The sequence below is a fragment of the Siphateles boraxobius genome, unplaced genomic scaffold (assembly GCF_051911475.1).
Source record: "Siphateles boraxobius isolate OS27281-9 unplaced genomic scaffold, OSU_SipBor_1 8, whole genome shotgun sequence".
Lineage (NCBI taxonomy): Eukaryota > Metazoa > Chordata > Actinopteri > Cypriniformes > Leuciscidae > Siphateles > Siphateles boraxobius.
The window spans coordinates 27546768-27567755 of NW_027509208.1; the positions used below are offsets into that span (position 1 = coordinate 27546768).

At 39.3% G+C, this 20988-nt stretch overlaps 1 protein-coding gene across 4 annotated transcripts in view; it reads right to left on the reverse strand.

The window, feature by feature from the left end:
* rps6kc1 (ribosomal protein S6 kinase polypeptide 1) overlaps nucleotides 1–20988 on the reverse strand; it is an 89860-nt gene that overhangs the window by 26911 nt on the left and 41961 nt on the right. For all 4 annotated transcript variants that reach the window (XR_013199944.1, XM_077220226.1, XM_077220227.1 and 1 more), the window contains 2 exons: nucleotides 7154–7286; nucleotides 5879–7063 (listed from right to left, as the gene is read on the reverse strand). Coding sequence is in view for 3 of the 4 variants with exons in the window: in XM_077220226.1 (XP_077076341.1) it covers nucleotides 5879–7063; nucleotides 7154–7286 (1318 nt within the window). In the remaining variant the exon portion in view is untranslated. The remainder of the gene's footprint in view (nucleotides 1–5878; nucleotides 7064–7153; nucleotides 7287–20988) is intronic.

Genomic DNA, 20988 nt, shown 5'->3' on the forward strand with positions numbered 1-20988 from the left:
TTTTTATTTTACTTTTTTTTAGAGTTTTGTTACTTCTTACATGATTCATGAAACAAAGTCTCAGCTTTAAAATAGTGTCCATTTTATGATAAAAATTCAAACAAATTACATTGACACTGTAGTGTTACAAATTTATTAAATGTTTTTAGGTTCCAATACAATAGTATATACACTGAGAAAGTTTAGTAGACTGAATTTAGCATTTGAAGTATAAATGATGATATCAGAATTATCAGTAAGAGATTCATTGCCAGTCCTGATCTCTCTATTGTAAGTCAAGCAATTCAGGTGTCGGACATTAGCTTTTGTCTGTATGCACTTCCTGGCCATTAAGATGGGTGATACAGTCAGGCAGATTACTGAAACTCTCACCTTTTATTTTGTTCTGGCTCTCGGAGCCACTGTCCCAGTCGTTGAAGAGTCTGGCTGATTGGATTAGGATATTTACATTTGAATCAGCCTTTTATGCTGACGAGATCAGGGCTGTGGAACTTCGGATAAAGTGCTGATTCCTGTACTTCACATTTACATGCTTTGTTCAGATTGCCTCCCCCCCTTTTATGTAAATCCCTCCCCCTTTGGAAGGATAAAACACTGTGTTTTTAGATATTGAGTTAGACTTGGGTCTCCTGGTCTTCGCTTCTGAGTTTTTCTATACTTAAGAAGAACAAGGTTTGTTTCCAACAGATGGTGCCGTGACCCGGATAGAGCTACTCACCAGAATCCAGATTGAATCAACAAAAGATCTCAACAAAGAAAGAACTTTCTGACTGAGTTCCAGACGGAATCTTGAAAACCTCAAGCTCAACAAAGATCTCAACAAAGAAAGAACTTTCTGACTGAGTTTCCAGATGGAAACTTTCGGAACAACGAACGATTTGACATAGAAAGACTATCCCAAAGCTTACCTTCAGTACGCACAGATTTTTCTGAATTTAGAAGGGCATTGATCAGTAAAATGCGTCTTTACGACATGTCGTTGGCAGAAGTCACACAGCTGATGTCACAAATTCTAACTGAATCTGAATTCAACAGTTTTGAGTATGCTGTTACTTCTGAACTACAACATGCCAGAAAAGATAAACTGAGAGAGGGAGTTCTGAAAACGTTGAAGAACATTGTTGGACCGAACATGGACTGGTCGAAGATCACTAGTTGTTTACAGAAGAAGGGTGGAAATGTTAATGAGTACACTCAAAGATTTTGTCAGTCAGCAGAAGAATACAGTGGTATAGCTGACACTTCAGAGAAGGTGCTAGAAGATAATGGTCCCCTAGTTCACACATGGTTTGATGGTCTTTTGCCAGAACATAGAAAAGCATTGCCTTTCTTAGACTTCACATGGTCCACTAGAACCCTGCAAAGTAACCTAGACAGGTTAGCTACTTGGGAAAGAGATTCTGATGTCAAGGCAAGAGTAAAAATTGCAGCAGCTTCCTTTAAGGTCAACACAGAGAATCAACAGAAACGCAAATGTCCTAAGAGAGAGGGCAGTAGTTGTCATTACTGTGGTAAACATGGACATTGGGGAAAAGAGTGTCGGAAAAACAAAAAGAACTTTAGAGAAGTTAACAAGGTTGCTCAGCTCCTACTCAGTCTGCTTGCTACTCTGAAGCAGCCCGTCCCCTCGTCATTAAACTCGTTGGGCAGCTTGTTGATGTGTTAACCATTTGGGCTGTGAGTGCTTAATTTCCCCAGTAACTTACAACAAAGATGAAAGACTTATTTTTTTTTAATAGAACAAAATGAAAGTGACGGTCTCACCCTTCCTTTGGGGAACACTAAGTTAAGTAGACTCACAGCCTTAAATGTTATGCTACAGCACAGGCCCTTCATCAGTAATGGTGTTAGGTCACACTGTAAATGTAAAATGCCTTCATGCAGTGTCCACACTGATGAATGAAACAAAAGAAACTTCTGTCCCCTCCTCCCATTGGGGAAATTGGTTAACTACCCCCACAGCCCCGAACATTGTTTTACAGCAAGCACCAGTCAAGAACCCATCCTCATGTATGATGTCTGCAATGACTGAGAATTTGTTAGGGGATGAAGGAGAAATGACTCATGATTGCGTTACGCTTACATACACACCTTCGAGGGAAGTAAAAGAAACTCCCATAGAGAATTCAGAATTTGAGTTGTTTGTTGACGGTTCAGCTCAAGTAATTGAAAGTAATTCAGAAACAGGCCATTAGAGCCTATGTGGCATGAAGCACAAGTGATGTTGATTACAGCAGCTGCAGGATTGTGTCAGGGAAGGAAAAACCTGGACTAATGTCACACTGTGAAGTTGTTCCCCACCTACAGGGATAGGTTAGGACACGGAACCAGTGAGGAGCCCCGGGAAAAACCGAATGCGTACTATGTGTCCACACACAGTATCAAGTGTTTCATTCAACATATGAATCACGCCTCTCACGAGAAAATCACAGTTCCTACCAGAAAAGACTATTACCCGTAAGAATGTCACGGACCCTAAAATTGCATTTTTGTTTCTGTGTCAGCATGCAATTGCAGAAAGGCAAACACAGAACACACGTTATGTGCCTGTAACGATCACAAGTTACAAGAATTAACTTTTAAGTGTTTAAATTTGTATATAATGTGAGTTTTTAGAGCTCTCAAAGGGGGAAATGTAGTGTTACAAATTTATTAAATGTTTTTAGGTTCCAATACAATAGTATATAAACTGAGAAAGTTAAGTAGACTGAATTTAGCATTTGAAGTATAAATGATGATATCGTAATTATCAGTAAGAGATTCATTGCCAGTGTTGATCTCTCTATTGTAAGTCAAGCAATTCAGGTGTCGGACATTAGCTTTTGTCTGTATGCACTTCCTGGCCATTAAGATGGGTGATACAGTCGGGCAGATTACTGAAACTCTCACCTTTTTGTTCTAATGGCTCTCGGAGCCACTGTCCCAGTCGGTGAAGAGTCTGGCTGATTGGATTAGGATATTTAAATTTGAATCACCCTGTTATGCTGACGAGATCAGGGCTGTGGAACTTCCGGTAAAGTGCTGATTCCTGTACTTCACATTTACATGCTTTGTTCAGATTGCCTCACTCCTTTTATGTAAATCCCTCCCCCTTTGGAAGGATAAAACACTGTTTTTAGATATTTGGGTTAGACTTGGGTAAGATTTTGGACAAAGCAGACTACAGCAAATAAAGAATCCTGCTTAAAAGATAAGCCAAGTCTCCTGGTCTTCACTTCTGAGTTTTTCTACACTTAAGAAAAACAAAGTTTACAACAACACTCTCAAATGTGACGCATCGCTGTAGCAACTCAGTTCAAACGGCAGTAGGGCTGGATGATTAATCGAAAAATAATCGAAACCGAAATTCAGAGCCTATAACCGAAGTATTTTTACCATGTCGGTTATTTCGGTTTTTTAATCCTATTAATATCTCCGCCCACTGTGTGTTAATGTACTTTCCCCTTAAAACATATTACCGCGTGTCTAGTCACGTAACTCCGCCACCATCCAGTCTGCGACATTGAAGCAACATGAGCCCCTTTCACACAGCGCGTTGATCCTGGGAAATTGCCAGAACAAACACCTTCTGTGTGAACGCAAACACGACCCGGGATTGATGCCAGGTTGGGGACATAGTAACATTGCCGTGTTCAGTCCCGGAACGCGCGCTGTGTGAACAAAAGCCATAATCAATGCCGTGTCGTAATGATGGCGCTAAGCCGGGATCGTTCGCCAGCGTGAAATGGTTCATAATGCGCTAGTTTATGATCGAATCAGAGAAAAAAATGCACAAGCGTGGTTTCTCGAGAGAAATCGCAGCTCATAAGCAAACTATAGACGCCGCTGGGACATGTCACGTGTCTTTGCGGGTTGTGTGTGTCTGTGTGAACGCACTCTCTTGATTCCGGAAAATCACTGGCAGTATGAATGAACCAAAGTCAAACGAACCCGGGTCAAATCCCTGGCCACTTTATCCGTGCATTTTCTGGAATCTCTGTGTGAAATGGAACTCAAACACTGAGTCAACTCAGCAACAGGAGCCGCTTGTAGCCTACCAAAGAAACACGCGAAAAAAGAGAGAGACTGACAAACGCCCAGCAACCTCCACTCCACAAAGCAGGTTTCGATAACACAAGCATTTACAAATGCTACACAATATGAAAAGGATTAGTTTTTTTAGTTTTATACAAGTTATATTTTACTTTTAAGATGGCAATATTTACAATTATTTATTTTGTTTACAAAAATAACTATTTTCTAAATTTTTAGGAAACTTTCTTTTTACATTAAAACTTAATTACTTTTTTATAAGACGTTTTTATTTCAAGCATTGTATGCTTTGTTTGATTCAATTGTTTGAAATATTTAATAAGTAAGCATTAAATGCTATCTGTGTGTTTCCTTATTTTAGAATCACAAAGATAGGATTATAAATTCTTTCATTAAAAAAAAAAAACCGTGAACATATTTACAGTATAAGCCTTGCCAGTGACACATGAGAAAGAATTTTTTTTAAATAATCGTTCAATAATCGTAATCGAGGCAACTTGTTCGATTAATCGCGATTATGATTTTAGCCAAAATCGTCCAGCCCTAAGCGGCAGTGTAGAGCACTTTTTTTTGTTTATTCCACTTTAATACAAGTTATAGCATTAAAAACCATGCATAAACATCAAATGGCATGTTGAGTGTTTCAAACGAGAAAAGACGTCAATAAAACAGCTTGTGAACAATGTCACTTAACATTGTGAACATTGGATAACTTTTCTGAGATACATTTAGTTAGTTAGTTATAAAAAATGCACTTGAGAGGTGCTAGTAAGAGAATTAACTACTTACTGTTAATTATATAATGATACTGTATGCTTGAATAAACCTGCTATGAATATAAGGGTTTATGAAAACTACCATATGTGCAACTGAGATACACTGATAGAATAGTCACGCTATTTCAGTTTTTATTTGAGTGTAACTATTATATCTAAAAATAAAAAGTAGTTGAATAAACAGCTATTTATTTCAATCTCTAATATTATAGTAATGTACCAAATGAGAGGGTTTCCTGTATAATTTACAGCATTAGTAGTATTTAAGTTTATTGCCATCACCGGCTATTATATGGCAGACAAATATTAAACATTCCACAAAATAATATCATAAGTACAACATAATGAAAAAAAAATGAAAAAAGTACACGTACAAAATCAGTATAATTCTATAAAATAGTCTTTGTTAAGTTTGTTTAAAAAAAATCTGGATCCATAAATAAGTCTTAAAAAATTTGTCCTGATAAAAAGCGCTGTCTCATGTTTACAGCATTAGTTGGGAAAGATTTTTCAAACTATCTGAATCGGCAGAGGTCACTCTGAATAATTACCTATGGTTATAGGCAGAGAAATGTAGTATCGGTACATCTCTAATCGTTTTAATAGTACAATTACCTCTTCAAAGAAAAGGGGAAATTTGATTTCAATGAATGACTGCCTAATTTACTCCATTAATTTACTTCATTCAGACAATTTCTACCATCAACCGCAGACAGAGGGAGTTCACAGGCATTGAAGGATGAAGTTTCGCACTGATATATTTTCACTCGCCTACATATGAACACTGTCTCGACCGTTTGATAGTTTCACTCTTTTTATATTAAATGTGCAACTTATTCTAAAGCAATGTAAACTTTAGTGTGTAGTCACTTGAATCACCGTGCTCAAAATTACTGAGTTTGTAAATATTCAGCCTTTGAGAATAAGCATATGCCTCTGCCGGTTCCTTGGTAGTGGGCGGAACTAATGCGCAAATTCTATTCTCAAAAGCCGACAAAGTAAAAAAACATTGGGCTTTGAATAGTTTAATGAAGCACATTTCAACAGTATGCAGTGAGTAAGTTATTCACCTGTGTTGTTTAGCAGTATGTTGCTGGGGTTCAGGTCTCGACAGATGACTCCCTCCTGATGCAGCGCATCCAGAGCCACAACCATGTCAGCAGCCCAGCTCCTCACCATCACCTCTGGGATACGCGCGTCTAATGAAACAGCAGCCAACCTATCCAGCTCTTGAAACAACTTCGACACTTTCTCAACCTCCTGCTCTCCTGAAGTGCCCTCTGACCCCAACCCCACGTCGTCATGTTCAACCAAGCTCTTCTGAGATCTGGGACCAGCTGCGTCCAGCATAACCGAGAGCTTGGGGGAAGACAGAGTCAATAAGTCTGCTGTTTTTGATGGTTTGTGTGGAAGTAGAAGTGTAGCCACATCAACAGACGGGCCCAACTCTGCATTCTCTCCTCTCTGTAGAACATCTGGCCTGCCAAATGTGGGAGAGGTTTTTTCTACAACAGGGAAAGCGATGCCTTCAGGGACAAGCTCTTCCTCTAACACATCTCCTGTGCATCCTTCGAGTGCCGGCAGATTGACCAAAAGATCAGGCGGTTGTCCCTCAACAGCACAACTGACATTCTTATCCTCTGATACAGCCTCTTTAAAGGAAATTACCGGCACCAACTCATTTGAGCATTGATCACCGTCAGACCTCCAGAGATCCGACGACTCCTGTAGCTTCTCAGTGACCTCTACACCAGCATCTGAGGGTAAAAACTGTGGCTTGCAGACATCTTCACCCTCACTGTAGAAGAGCTCCTTGGGCGGAGATGGTTTCAGGTGGTCAGATGTGCATTGATCCATGAAGCCAGCCAGTTGACCCTCCTCAGTGAAGAAGCACAGCTCCTGCACTGAAACCGGAGAGCACAGACTATCGGTGTCAAACGCTGAACATGCATGTTTCTGTGTGCAGGAGTCTTCGTCTGGCTCCAGCTTCTCCTGTTCGTACTCGTTGCACAGTGTCAGGTAGCTGTTGGTGCACTCCTCCTCAGAGGTGGCTCCCGAGTCTGGCAGTCGGGCTCCTAATTGACGCTCTCCAAAGCTTAGGACCCGGGAATCCACACTGCTGGAACCGGTGGGCACAGGGTTCAGGGCTGAATGTATAGCTATAGAGTGAGCTTTCTGGATGAAAGGTATGTTGAAGCTTTCGTCGGGGGTGCTGCCATGCAGATACTTGCAGATATGAGTCCACAATTTACCACCTGATGAGACAGAGGAAGTGCTAGTCAACATCCTTTTTACACAGTTAGGTATTTAGTAAAACGTAAAAATGCAGTGCAAACAATACACACCCTCAGCATACTCCAGTAAAAGGAAGATGGAATCCTCTGAGACGATGTATTTCTCCAGTTGTACCATGTTAGGCAGGGAACGAGGAACAACAGTCTTCTTAACACGCCCACACGCACTGCTTTTCCGTAAACCCTGAACACACACACACAAATCATCAGTACAAATCAGGGGTCTCAATCTACAAAACTGCAGTCCAAAAAGAATTTTAGAAAAACCCTGTTAAAAATGTTTTATCTGCCCCGATTGTAATAATTACCAAAGCTGTCTACAATGGAAGCATCTGTTGAGTTCAGTTGAGATCTATTTTTAATTTGCTTTACTGCTAATCCAGCCACTTTATTTTGGACGTCAAACTGAAAATGTTGCAAATATAATCTGTAAACTGATTGCCATGTCAAGTCCTCGTATATTCCTATTACATCTGACCGTTAAATCAAAGAAAGCTTGAGATATTTCTAGCCTTTAAACAGGACTGCTCTCTAGGAAATCCCTCTGGAAGTAGCAGTGGGTCCCCAAAACCAGGATTGAAAACCATTGTAGTATTGGACATGCTGTATGGTAATACCCAATTTAATAATGGGCAGATGTTCAGAATATTTTTTTTTTTTGGTAGGTAGGCAAGTTTTTTTTTGGTAGGTAGGCAAGTTTTTTCTCTCTCAGGAAAATCAGAATGGGGGAAAAAATAATACTAAAAAAGGATTATATAAAATAAGGAATATTCTCACAGTTTTCAACAATGTAAAGTTATTGGGAATTTAACAATCAATAAAAATAAAATATTTTAACAAGTATTCTACTGTATATACCATCTGGCCATGTCTTGTCATTAGAAAAGGTTTACATGACACTTTAAATTTTGTTGTACTCAGCAAATGAGGAAAACAGGTTTCTGTTTAAAAGCAGCTGATGTTCCTCTTTTCTCTTTTCTCCTTCTGTCTGCCTTGATCAATTGCTCCTGTCTGCCTTGCTGTTAGTTTGTGTCTGTAGCTTTGTATATCTTTCTGTTTTGAATAATTTTTTACTAACATTCCCTGTTGTTTATACTGCTAAATACAACTTACTCAACATCACATATTAACCTGACATCGCTAGCTTCAATCTAAATCGCTGCTAGCACAACAAGCTACTAATTCGTTAGCCTGTTACCGTGCCATCCGTGCGCTCTTTATTTATTTATTTATGTAGATTGCACGCTTACGCCTTTTACAAATCCATCAAAGCTGTGGTAAGTAGAATCAGACAACAAACGGTGAGTCATTTCATCTGCATCTTCTCCTCTTATTGTCACTTGCACTTCATGTAACATGCATAGTATAGCCTTCTCCGTCTGCATAGGATTTACATGTGATAAATGCAGGGAGATAGTCAGGTTGACGGAGAAGATTTCAGAACTAGATACACGCATCCAAACTTTAATTGAAGTTAATTGTAAGAGTGTAAGGGCTTTAGATACTGCTTTGGATGTGACTAGCTTAGAGAACACTGTACATTGTTCGGTTCCGGCTGTAGTAGAGCCCGTGCAGCAGGGCAATTTGGTGACGGTGAGGCGCTGTAGTCGCAGGACAAAACACCGCTCTTCCGTTCCAATTACAACATCAAATAGATTTTCCCCACTCAGTGAAACACCCACTGAGAATCCTGTTGAATGTGCCCTAGTTATTGGCGATTCTATTACACGGAACGTGAAAATAGAGACACCAGCCACCATAGTCGCATGTTTGCCGGGAGCCAGAGCGCCTGACATCAAAGCAAATTTAAAAGTGCTGGCTAATGCTAATCGTAAATTCTCTAAAATTATTATTCCCGTCAGCACTAATGATGTTCAACTTCGCCAGTCGGAGATCACTAAAATTAATGTTAAAGAGGTGTGTGAACTCGCAAGTAGGATGTCAGGCACTGTAATTTGCTCTGGCCCCCTTCCTGTTCGCAGGAGTGATGAGATAGTTAGCAGATTGTCATCACTCAATGCAGGGATGTGCACAGGAATTTTGAGGCGCAGTTGAAAAAAGGGCACAATAATCTGGATTGAATTGACAGATGGGGAAAAACTCGCTTCTAATAAAAAAAAAAAAATTAAAATAAATTAAAAAAAACACTTAGATTTCGAGAATAAATAAAATCCTTTAACCTTTTGGCTTCCCGTACATTCAGTTGTGCTTCTTGCTCGTATTCAGTTCTGATGGTACGTATGGTAACTGGGCAACTACGCATGCTTTGTAATATGATTGCGTAAAGGGAACAGGAATGCCGGTAGGGAACAGAATCGACTGCTACACCGGTCGCGTGCAGCGCTGCAGCCACGTAAACAGAGTTTGCCCTTCCCCTACTGACTTTCACTTTCGGTGCCCAAATGGAAGTGAATGAGGCTTTGCGATTTTTTTTTTATCTAGGCCTACGTGGAATTCTGCATCCGTTGTACGATTTTTTTTTTTCACCCTCGGAAGGGCAACGTGAGTCTAGAAAGGCATATAGGCAGTTGCCCGGGCAACCTGAGCAACCCCCCTGTGCATGTCCCTGACTCAATGGCTGGTTGTCTAAGTGGTGTCCGCAAAATAATATAAAATTCATAGACAATTGGAAAAGTTTTTGGGGCAGACCAGACCTGTTGAAAAGAGATGGTATTCATCCCTCCTGGGATGGTGCTGCTCTTCTCTCTAGTAATATGGCACAGTCTTAGAGCTCAAACATGACAATCTGGGGCTCGTGTCAGGAAGCAGACAAACTGGCTAAACCGGCCATCTGGCAGCTGTCTCATGTCACCAAGGTCAGATAAATCCCATCACATAGAGGCTCTTTCACCTAGATATCATCATATAGAGACTGTGTCTGTTCCCCGAATTAGGATACACAAAAAAAACTCCAAACCCATCCAAGTTTAAAAATTTAATTGATGTTCAACAAAAAAAAAAAACAGATTTAATACAAATGAACATGATAAAACTTGGGTTGCTGAATATTCAATCCCTTACTTCAAAAGCACTTATTGTTAATGATGTGATTACAGACTATAACCTAGATGTGCTGTGTATGAGTAGGCTACACGATGGGAGGGGAAAAACTGGAAAAAAAATATTTGCAAATTGTTTTTTAATCACTAAACTACTGTCATAAGTTATAGTTTTGTATATACCTAACTCCCTGAATAAAAATTATAATATGTTTGGACGGATTTAAAAAAAGGTTTTGAACAAATTTGATTGGTTTGTCGATAGTGAGCGCAAATATGCAGGTGATAAGCGGTTTTATTAAGCGAGTCATTGAGTCATTCATTCAAACGATTCGTTCAAACGGCCAATTCATCAAGAATGAGAAAGATGTTTGTGAATGGGTCATTGAATCTTTGACTCAACCGATTCGTTCACAACACTGAATCATTCAAAACACGATTGAGTGTTGCTGTGAGATGCGCTATGCTGTGATCTTTGTTTGGATTCATATTTTCGCTGCTAAAATAGACCAAAACAGTCATTATTTCATCTAAAATGTAAGTGACTTGTTATTAACTTGTTTGTTGAACTGTCATATGAAATCATTGTCACATTTTCAATCGTGAGGTGATGGTAAATTAAGTGATGGTCAATTGTCAGCTCTCTTGGGCGTCAGGTCGTGTGATGTATGTTGCTGAAATGTGTTCAAATGTTATAAATATAAAAACACCACATTTTCAAATTTAACTGCAGTATGTCAATTTAGTTTATTTGTGTGTGCTGCGCTCATAGACTTTAGAAAACGGCGCTCATTTGTTTGATTTCTCCTCGAGAAGCTGCGCAAGCCTCAAAAGTTTAAGGCCCTTGCACCTGACTGAGTCCGAAACTGTCGTATTCGTTTTTTCATATTCGTCATTTGGTGGCTTTCAATTGACAAAACCCCTCAAAATATTTGCTACGGATGCGAAAAATCCAGAAAATCGAACCATCCGAAATTAATTTTTATGACGGACGGAAGTTTCAGAGGTTTATATATATATATATATATATATATATATATATATATATATATATATATATACATATATATATATATATATACATATACACATACCGTATATATATACATATATATATATATACACACATACCGTATATATATATATATATATTAGAGCCCGACCGATATGGATTTTTGGGGGCCGATGCCGATACCGATATTAGGGAGTAAAAAAAGCCCGATACCGATATATCGGCCGATATTATTTATGTGTATATTATAATACAGTAGCAATATTATTTATGTGTATTATAGTACAGTATACCTGTCAAAAGTTTGGACACTTTCCTATTGATGTGTACAAACTTTTGATGGGTACTTTACACAGTAGTTATAAACAGAATAAATATATTTTATAAACACGTTTTGCAATGATCACTCAAATGTGGTAATCAAACACTTGTGTGACAGATATGTAATGGAGGCAGGGGGAATGATAGAATGAGAATTATACAGCTGAGCTGTAACCAAACTAGTTTGCATTGCATGTTATATTATATTATATTATATTCTAAATACTGTTGCATAATCTTCACTAACGACGACTTTGTCTTTTAATTTAGTCATAACTTGTATCAATAAATATATAAAAAGTGTCACTGACAAAACCTTATTATCTTCTATTTTTACTCTTAATTCCTCTAATCTCTACCAGTGGAGGAAGAACTCAGATCTTTTTACTAAAGTAAAATGAATAATATCATAATGAAAACGTTTTTAATTGTATATGTACAGTACTTTTATACTATTTTAAATAATTAGTAAGCAAAATGTACTAAACGTGAAACTAGGCTACTCTTAATGCAAAATGGCCCTATATAAAGTGTTATAATTATATACATTTTTGGAATATTGCTTGATGTTGTAACGTAGCGTTATCAGGCAGAATGAGCTTTAACACGGTGTCTACACCGGACGCGGCCGTTACTGCTCGCGTCGCAACAGCTGTTTACCCTAGACAAAGCAGAATCAGTTTACTGTCGGAGATCGCTCGCGCCACGCATTTTAATCAATGTTTCATCAACCAATTGCCTTAATAAATAAGAAGAAGGCCTAAATATAGCATACAATATAATCAGGACTTCTCAGCTGCGCGCTTGCAATAGTCACAAGCTCACACAATACGTGACAGAGGCTTGTAGCAGAGAAATCAATTCTGTGAATTACACTGCGCAAATCACAAGTAGGCTACTACCCACCGGATGAAGAAGGGTTGGCTCTCAGTCTCCACAGGCTACATAAAATATTCATTTTATTTTATTTTATTTTTCGTGTTTGCATTTATGAGGAAAAAACAATGTTACAGACGCGACAGTTCAGCACTACGGACGTGGGCGCTCTGAAAGCGGCACTAATGCTTTGAAACTTTCACATAGACATCAAACAGAAAGCACAAAACCTTTCGTTTCAAAGTGAATTTCGTTTTGTATGAATTGTATCTTAATTTTAATCAATGTTTCATCAGCCATTTGCCTGGATTTAATTTATAAGAAGTAAATTTAGCAGACGATAGATAATCTCGACACGGAGGCGCCTGGGTGAACTGGAGCTCGTCTCATAAACCGAAACTCAGCGTATAGACCTGAGAATTGAAATAAATCTATTTTGAAATGTCTACTTTTAAACAGAACAATTCAAAACGAAAGACAGACAGATTCATGTAATCGTATGAAATGTGCATTTCTCTCTGGCGCGCGCTCACTGAAGATCGCGAGTCAGCATCGTCAACTTCATCTTTGGCTGACACTGACTGAAAACACTTGTTTATTAATAAACAATTAAAATGTCTCCTTGCTATATTTGTTGTATTCATAATCATTATTTTTGCCAGTTCTTGTGACAGCTTTTAGGTGCTTTATTGGCAGCGCCACCCTTATATGAATCACCGTACCCGCATTTTTTTAAATATTCATTTATCGGCCATTATAAACGCCGATACCGATAGTTAGGAAAATGCCTAAAATCGGCCGATAATATCGGCCCGCCGATATATCGGTCGGGCTCTAATATATATATATATATATATATATATATATATATATATATATATATATATATATATATGTATGTGTGAATAAACTAGTCAGAATATAGGCTACAGTTAAAGCTTTCCTTTAGTTTTTGTGAAACGCTCACACGCAGCCACGCACACACAAACATGATTAAATACATTTTTTTTTGTTAATAAATAAATAACAATAAATTGTTGTAACAACAATATCTACAAGTTTTGATTTTCACTGTAAACATGTCATGATTTGCCAATGCAAAGAGAGTACCGCCACCTTTTTCCCCCACTTCAAGCACTGATTATAACACAAACAAATCATCCTCCTGGCGACTTTTTTTTTTGTCAAAAGCGACAAATCCAGCGCCTTTTTCTGGTGTTTTTGGAGACTTTTGTGGTGTTTGGAGACTCGAAAGCACGAATCACTCTGCAGTTAGGCCTACTGTGCTTAACGAGCAGCGGGTGCTGCCGTGAGCCCCTCTCCCGTCCAAAAGCACTCACAGGCGGTCAGTCTCTCAGTAGCCTCGCGCAGCAGTCCCAGCCTGCAGTCAGAGCAGAGAGGAGACACACACCCCTCCGGGTCCAGGCAGCAAATGAATCACGCATGCGCATGGCCGCCTGAATGTAAATGTTCACTCACTCTCACACAAAAATAAATCACTGCATTTAAATTGACAAACGACATAGCTCTCCATTCACTCTAGTCTAGTCTCTTGCCAAGTTCACTTGTGCCAGCTGTCGCTAGTCTGTTATCAATCTCGATTTACATAGGCCTTTACTACAAAACCCAGACAGTCTTTTTAAAGACTACAAACATTCTTTTTTAAGATTAGATCAAATCTCAGCCCTAGCCAGTAATTTTTTTAACTGCTAGGCAGTAGCTACACTTAGCTAACTACCCACACGACTAAAACTACCCAAACGACTAAGAGACACACACACTGACGAGGACTACAATCGTTACGTATTAAAATAAAATCTGAATTGTCTGCAAAATTATTATTTTGTTCGTTTAATTAAAGATTGTGCCTAAGCCCCGACTGATTAGCCCCTGATACGTCTCTCAACATACACCACACACACAGTCACATATTGCCTAAACTTTATTGAAAACACATAAAAATTGAGAAATTTCTTGTGAGGACCAACAAGCCAACCGACGCATCACCAGCTGCAAAAAAGCTTCGAAGGTACGATGAAGCATACCTGCAGTTTGGGTTTACAGTCACGGCTGATCTGAGACCTCAGTGTAATGTGTGAGCCGAGGTCCTGGCAAACGACAGTATGAAGCCCTGCAAATTAAAAAGGCACCTCGAAACAAAGCATGCTGGCATTAAAAATAAACCGGCTGAATATTTTAGAAGAAAGCTTGATGGCCTCCCTCAGCAACAGGCAACCATTTCAGTGCACAGCACTGTGTCTAAACAGTGTTTGGAGGCATCGTATGTAGTGGCCAAAAGGATCGGTAAACTGGGTAAACCGCATACAATCGCCGAGACTCTCATTTTGCCGGCAGCGCAAGACATGTGCAGAATAATGATAGGCGATAGTGCAGCAGCCAAACTCGGTGCAGTACCAGTGTCCAATGACACAGTCGCTAGGAGAATTGTAGACAGGTCCAATGATATCAGAGAGCAAATGATAGAGTTTGTAAAAAAGAGTTCTTACTACGCGCTGCAGCTGGACGAATCCACTGATATTGCTGGGCAGGCACAGCTCCTCACCTATGTCAGGTATCTGCGGGACAAGGCGATTGAGGAGGATGTCCTGTTTTGCCGGCCTCTTCAGTCGCACACTACAGGAGAAGCCATTTTCAATGTCCTTGATATTTTTATCCTTGAAAATGGTTTGGCTTGGGACCGATGCGTTGGCCTATGCACTGATGGTGCGAGGGCAATGACGGGGCGAGAGCGTGGCCTAGCTGCTCGCGTTCAGCAAGTAGCTCCACATGTGAAATGGACACATTGCATGGTCCATCGCGAAGCACTAGCTGCTAAAAAAATGCTGGTTCTCTTTGACTCCGTGCTGAACCAAACCGTGAAAATAATAAACCTCATCAAATCAGGGCCGCTAAACTCTCGCTTGTTTGAGGCCTCTGCCAGGAGATGGGGTCAGGGCACGAACAGCTGCTTCTGCATACTGAAGTTCGCTGGCTCTCCAGGGGGCGGGTGTTACAGCGGTTGTATGAACTGCGAGAGGAGGTGAAGTGGTTTTTGACAGAAATCAAATCAGATCTGGCGAAGCATCTGGATGACACTATGTGGCTTGCGTCTCTGTCCTATTTGGTCGATATATTTGACCGCTTGAATGGCCTCAACCTGTCTTTGCAAGGCCGCGAAACTCATATTTTGCTCCTTGCAGACAAAGTCACACAAAAACTAGACCTCTGGCATGGCCGCATCAGTCGAGGGAACTGTGACATGTTCCCCAGCCTTGCAGACTTTATCACTGATGCAGGCACGTCACACGATTTCTCCTCCCTATTTCAGTCAGCGTCCAAGCACCTGTCAGCAATGAGAAAACAATTTGCGACGTACTTTAAAGAGGATTATTGCTCTTTTGCGTGGGTTCGAGATCCGTTTGTGTGCACAGCAAACGAGCTATCAATTGATATGCAGAAACAGCTTATTGAGCTGAAGAGTGACAGTAGGCTGAAGGAACTCTTTAGCTCCTGCCCTCTTTCGTTAGGGGTGTAAATCGGAGCCTACATAACGATTCGATACAATACCGATATCTTAAGCCAACGATTTGATTATTTTCGATACTTCAGAATTCCCCGCGATACGATTCGATTCAATAATCGATATTTTTACATGATATCTATTAAGTTTCAAATAAATCAACAAAAATGTTTATAATTTGCCTTTTATTGAGAATACAGGAACAGTATTCTATTCACATAATGTGTATGTTGTGCTCAATGCACTGCAAATAGAACAGCAAATATAACATTTACTGCATACAGTTCAAAACTTGATTCTATCGAATCCTGGTGCGTTTCCGTGCATCTGTGGCATACTGTGTGTGGGACCATTTCGCCAGAAAGGGCGTCGAAGTTACTTGCAAAATCTGCTACGCGGTATTAAAATACTGCAGTAGGCCTAGTGCAAGTACAATGCAATATCACTGGCGAAGCAAACGTCCACAAGCAAATGAAAGTTTTAGTAGGCTAACAAACGAAGTTGGCCACTCTAGCAAGACGTTATCTCTGTATTCCCTTGACATCTGTGCCATCAGAGACCCAGACTAACCCCACATCATGTAGACATGTTACTTTTTTAAAGTAAAAACTAGACAAGCTGTGGATTGAGTTAAGCCTGCTGCTATTTTTATTTGACGAAAAAAACGTAGTCTGATGAAAAAAAAAAAGTTGTTTCAAAGCTTCTTCAAACTGATTCAGTGTTTTCTTTTTGTCATCTTAATTTGTTAATTATTTAAGTTAAAAATATATATTTAGTGTAGGTCTATTTTAGGTGTGAAGGTTCTAGTGTTAATTTAGTCACCTATTTTTAATTTAGTCTTAGTCTTATGCCAAATGTCCTTGTTAGTTTTAGTCATATTTAGTCATTCACATATCTTTTTTTGTTAGTCAAGTTTTAGTCGACTAAAAAGTCTTGTCATTTTAGTCTAGTTTTAGTCAAAAGAAAACTCAATATATCTTAAGTTTGTCAAAACATTTTAGTCTTTTTTTAAATAACAAATTATTTCTGAGATTATTTCTGATAACCATTTCAGTCAAATAGTGTTTCACACTTCTCAAATATTGGTTAAATGTCATAATTACCTGACAAAATACACTTGTTGAATGATTTTTGTTGAATGCAACTTTGTTAAATGTGACGCAAACATGCATGTATAGGCTACACACCAGGGGCCTCATTTATAAAACGTTGCTTACGCACCAAAGAAGGCGTACGCCGCTCTCTACGCAATAATTGGTATTTATAAAAAGCAAACATGACGGTAAAATGTGCGGTCCTTCACGCAAGCTCTGACCCAGGTGTATGCACAAAAACGGGTGAAATGAGAAATGGCGACACCGTCGGCAGATGGAAGAAACACGTGAAAGTGTGTGAAACTGTAGACCGTTGTGTAAAAGAAATGGCAATACTGCCTCTCATAAATAACATCAAGACTTCACAAAGCAAGTCTTACAATTAACAGCCTACACGGACACCCGTTTGATCGATCTGCAGTGTACAACAAACAAAATCAAACGAAGATTACAAAAAAAATGCAAATTAACACACATTTGCAAAAATAAAAGTGAAATATTTTCTGCAATAATATTGGCATGTTATGCAATTTATCCTCATAACACATCTGGAGCTTGTCAGATGCAATCAAATGGATGGTAATAAAATGCCATGATGCCATTAAGGGAAAAATGCGTAGGATGTGCGTGCGCACGGTTTTATAAATCCAAATATTTCTGTGCGTACGCACGTCCTATGTTTCATCCGTACGCCACTTCTGACGCAAATCCTACGCAAAGTTTGATAAATGAGGCCCCAGAGCATGTGAGCAAAGCGTAGCGGTGTGACGCTTAAATAAAAACTAAAACATACGTTTCTTATTTATGTTTAATAATATAATTTTTTTAATTATTATTTAATCTATGTTGATTAAATGAAAAGGGAACCGCATGAGATGAGTCAGATAGGATCATAAGATGCCCAATATATCGGAAAACATTTGGAATGGGTCAGACATTATTTTGACCACTTATCACGTTTTGTTTTGTAGAAAGCCTTTCTTTAAAGTGAATTTCGTTTTGTATAAATTGTATCTTCATTTTAATCAATGTTTCATCGACAAATTGCCTGGATTAATAAATAAGAAGCAAACACAATATTATCAGGACACGAAGGCGCCGGCGCAGCGCGTATTATAAATGAACTGAAACTCAGCCTCAAAGACCTGAGAAGTATATCTATAAAAAGCTCTAAATGTCTACTTTTAAACAAAATAATTAAAAACGAACAGAAATGGGCTGCTCTCTGCTTATTTAGGTTAATTCGTATGAAGTGTGCATCTCTATATATCTTCTCTCTATAGGCGCGTTCACTGCGAAGATGGCGAGTCAGCATCGTAAACTTTATCTTTGCAGCCGACAGAAAACACTAGTTTATTAATAAACAAAGCAAATGTTTAATGCATAATCATTAGCCTACTTTGGCTGGGGGTTTTTTTGTGGCAAGCTTTATGCGTGCGTTGAGATGCGGAATAGGCAATATATTATGTAAACGCTCATTATGGTTTAGCATTATCTTCCATATATATATATTTAAAGGGTTAGTTCACCCCAAAATGAAAATGATGTCATTAATGACTCACCCTCATGTCGCTCCAAGCCCGTAAGACTTCCGTTCATCTTCAGAACACAGTTTAAGATATTTTAGATTTAGTACGAGAGCTTTCTGTCCCTCCATTGAAAAATGTATGAACGGTATACTGTCCTAGTCCAGAAAGGAAATAAAGACATCATCAAAGTAGTCCATGTGGCATCAGTGGGTTAGTTAGAATGTTTTGAAGCATCGGAAATACATTTTGGTCCGAAAATAACAAAAACTACGACTTTATTCAGCATTGTATTGTCTTGCGGTTCTGTTGGGGATCCGCGTTCACGAGTCCGCAGTGGCGCTGATGACGTAAGACGCTGCTGACGTGTATCTGGTGCATCCGTGTATTCGGGTTCAAATAAATATGGCTGGGCAAAATAATGCAAGTCTTCCACTGTGTGGAAATCCTTAGACAAGTTTGTGAAGATTGTTTTGTTCCCAGCGTGCGTCTCCCTCAGACTGTAAACGAAGCTCGGGCGCACCAGACACACGTCAGCAGCGTCTTACGTCAGCAGCGTCACTGAACGCGGATCCACAACAGAACCAGAAGACAATACAATGCTGAATAAAGTCCTAGTTTTTGTTATTTTTGGACCAAAATGTATTTCCGATGCTTCAAAACATTCTAACTAACCCACTGATGTCACATGGACTACTTTGATGATGTCTTTATTTCCTTTCTGGACAAGGACAGTATACCGTTCATACATTTTCAATGGAGGGACAGAAAGCTCTCAGACTAAATCTAAAATATCTTAAACTGTGTTCTGAAGATGAAAGGAGGTCTTACGGGCTTGGAGCGACATGAGGGTGAGTCATTAATGACATCATTTTCATTTTTGGGTGAACTAACCCTTTAAGTAATTAAATCAATATAAGTATGTGATTAGACTAATGGCTAAATTAACTACTACTAGTTGACTAGAAAAAAAACTTTAGTCATGCACGGGCAGCACTACTTATTTCATTATCTATAGCCGCGCGCGTCACCGGGGGGTTCTGAGCGAGCGGCGCGTAATCTTCAGAAATGCGCTCTCACTCTGGAGGAAATATCACCACTCCGCTCACATGCTCTGTGTGATTCAATGCGTGTTGTCTTCTGTTGTCTGAGAGTTGATTGACCGCTTTTAGATGCATTATTAGCATCGCCACCCTCTGGTTACATGAACGTGTCACCGCATCAGAAGCGAAAACATGGGGATTTTTTATAGACAACAATCGCACAACCTATTCGATATCCTATAATAAAATCGTCAAATGGAATATTCGAAAATTGTGACTAGAAACCCTAGAAACCGCTGAATATTCATCTCATGATGAAAAAGTAGACGATTGTAGACGAAAATGAAGAGAGATTTTATCTTAGTTTTTATTTTATGCAAAACATTTTAGTCTCGTCTTTTTTCGTCAACAATAATGCATGTTAATTTAGTCTTAGTCAGCGTTCTTGGACATTGGTGCAGTCTCGTCATCGTCTCGTCTTAGTCATGGAAAAAAAGGCCGTTGACGAACATATTTAGTCTCGTCTCGTCTGACGAAATTAACACTAGAAGGTTCACACACGCTTCTCGAGGCACACACACGCAAGGTCTCTCACTCTCTGCAGTGCGCGCGCTACACGGAGCTCAGTATGTGAGCGCTCTTTCTCGCTCGCTCTAGATTCCGGGAGATTTTAACTAATTTGCGGGCATCAGGGAGCCGCTATCTATATGCGGGAGACTCCCGGAACTTTCTAGAATGTCTGGAACATTCCCCGCCAGTGTGGCGGATAGCCTTTGAGATTTACTCGCCAAACGTAAAATGTACCCTCATTTGGCGCTTGGCGGGTGTTAATTTCGGACCCTGCGCATCAGACAGTGGAGTGTAGTCTCCCTGACGAAAAATTAGATTCATTCATTGCTATAGGAGAGGGTGAATTTTATAAACTTGTTAAATCATCTAAATCGACAACATGTATGTTAGACCCTATACCGACTAAAATATTGAAAGAGATGCTTCCAGAGGTCATAGATCCTCTTCTCAATATCATTAATTCATCTTTGACATTAGCATACATACCAAAAACATTTAAGCTGGCTATGATTAAACCGCTTGTTAAAAAAATGCAACTTGATCCTACAGAATTAGTCAACTACAGGCCGATCTCGAATCTACCTTTTCTGTCAAAGATACTAGAAAAGGCAGTATCTTCACAACTATGTTCCTTTTTAGAAAGAAATGGTATCTGTGAGAATTTTCAATCAGGATTTAGACCGTATCATAGTACTGAGACAGCTCTCATTCGTCACAAATGATTTGCTCTTATCCGATCGTGGCTGTATCTCGCTATTAGTGCTACTCGATCTTAGTGCTGCATGTGACACTATCGACCACAACATTCTTTTAAATAGACTCGAAAATTGTTGGCATTAGTGGAATTGCACTAGCATGGTTTAAATCATACTTATCTGACCATTATCAGTTTGTAGCAGTAAATGAAGAGATGTCTTATCGAACA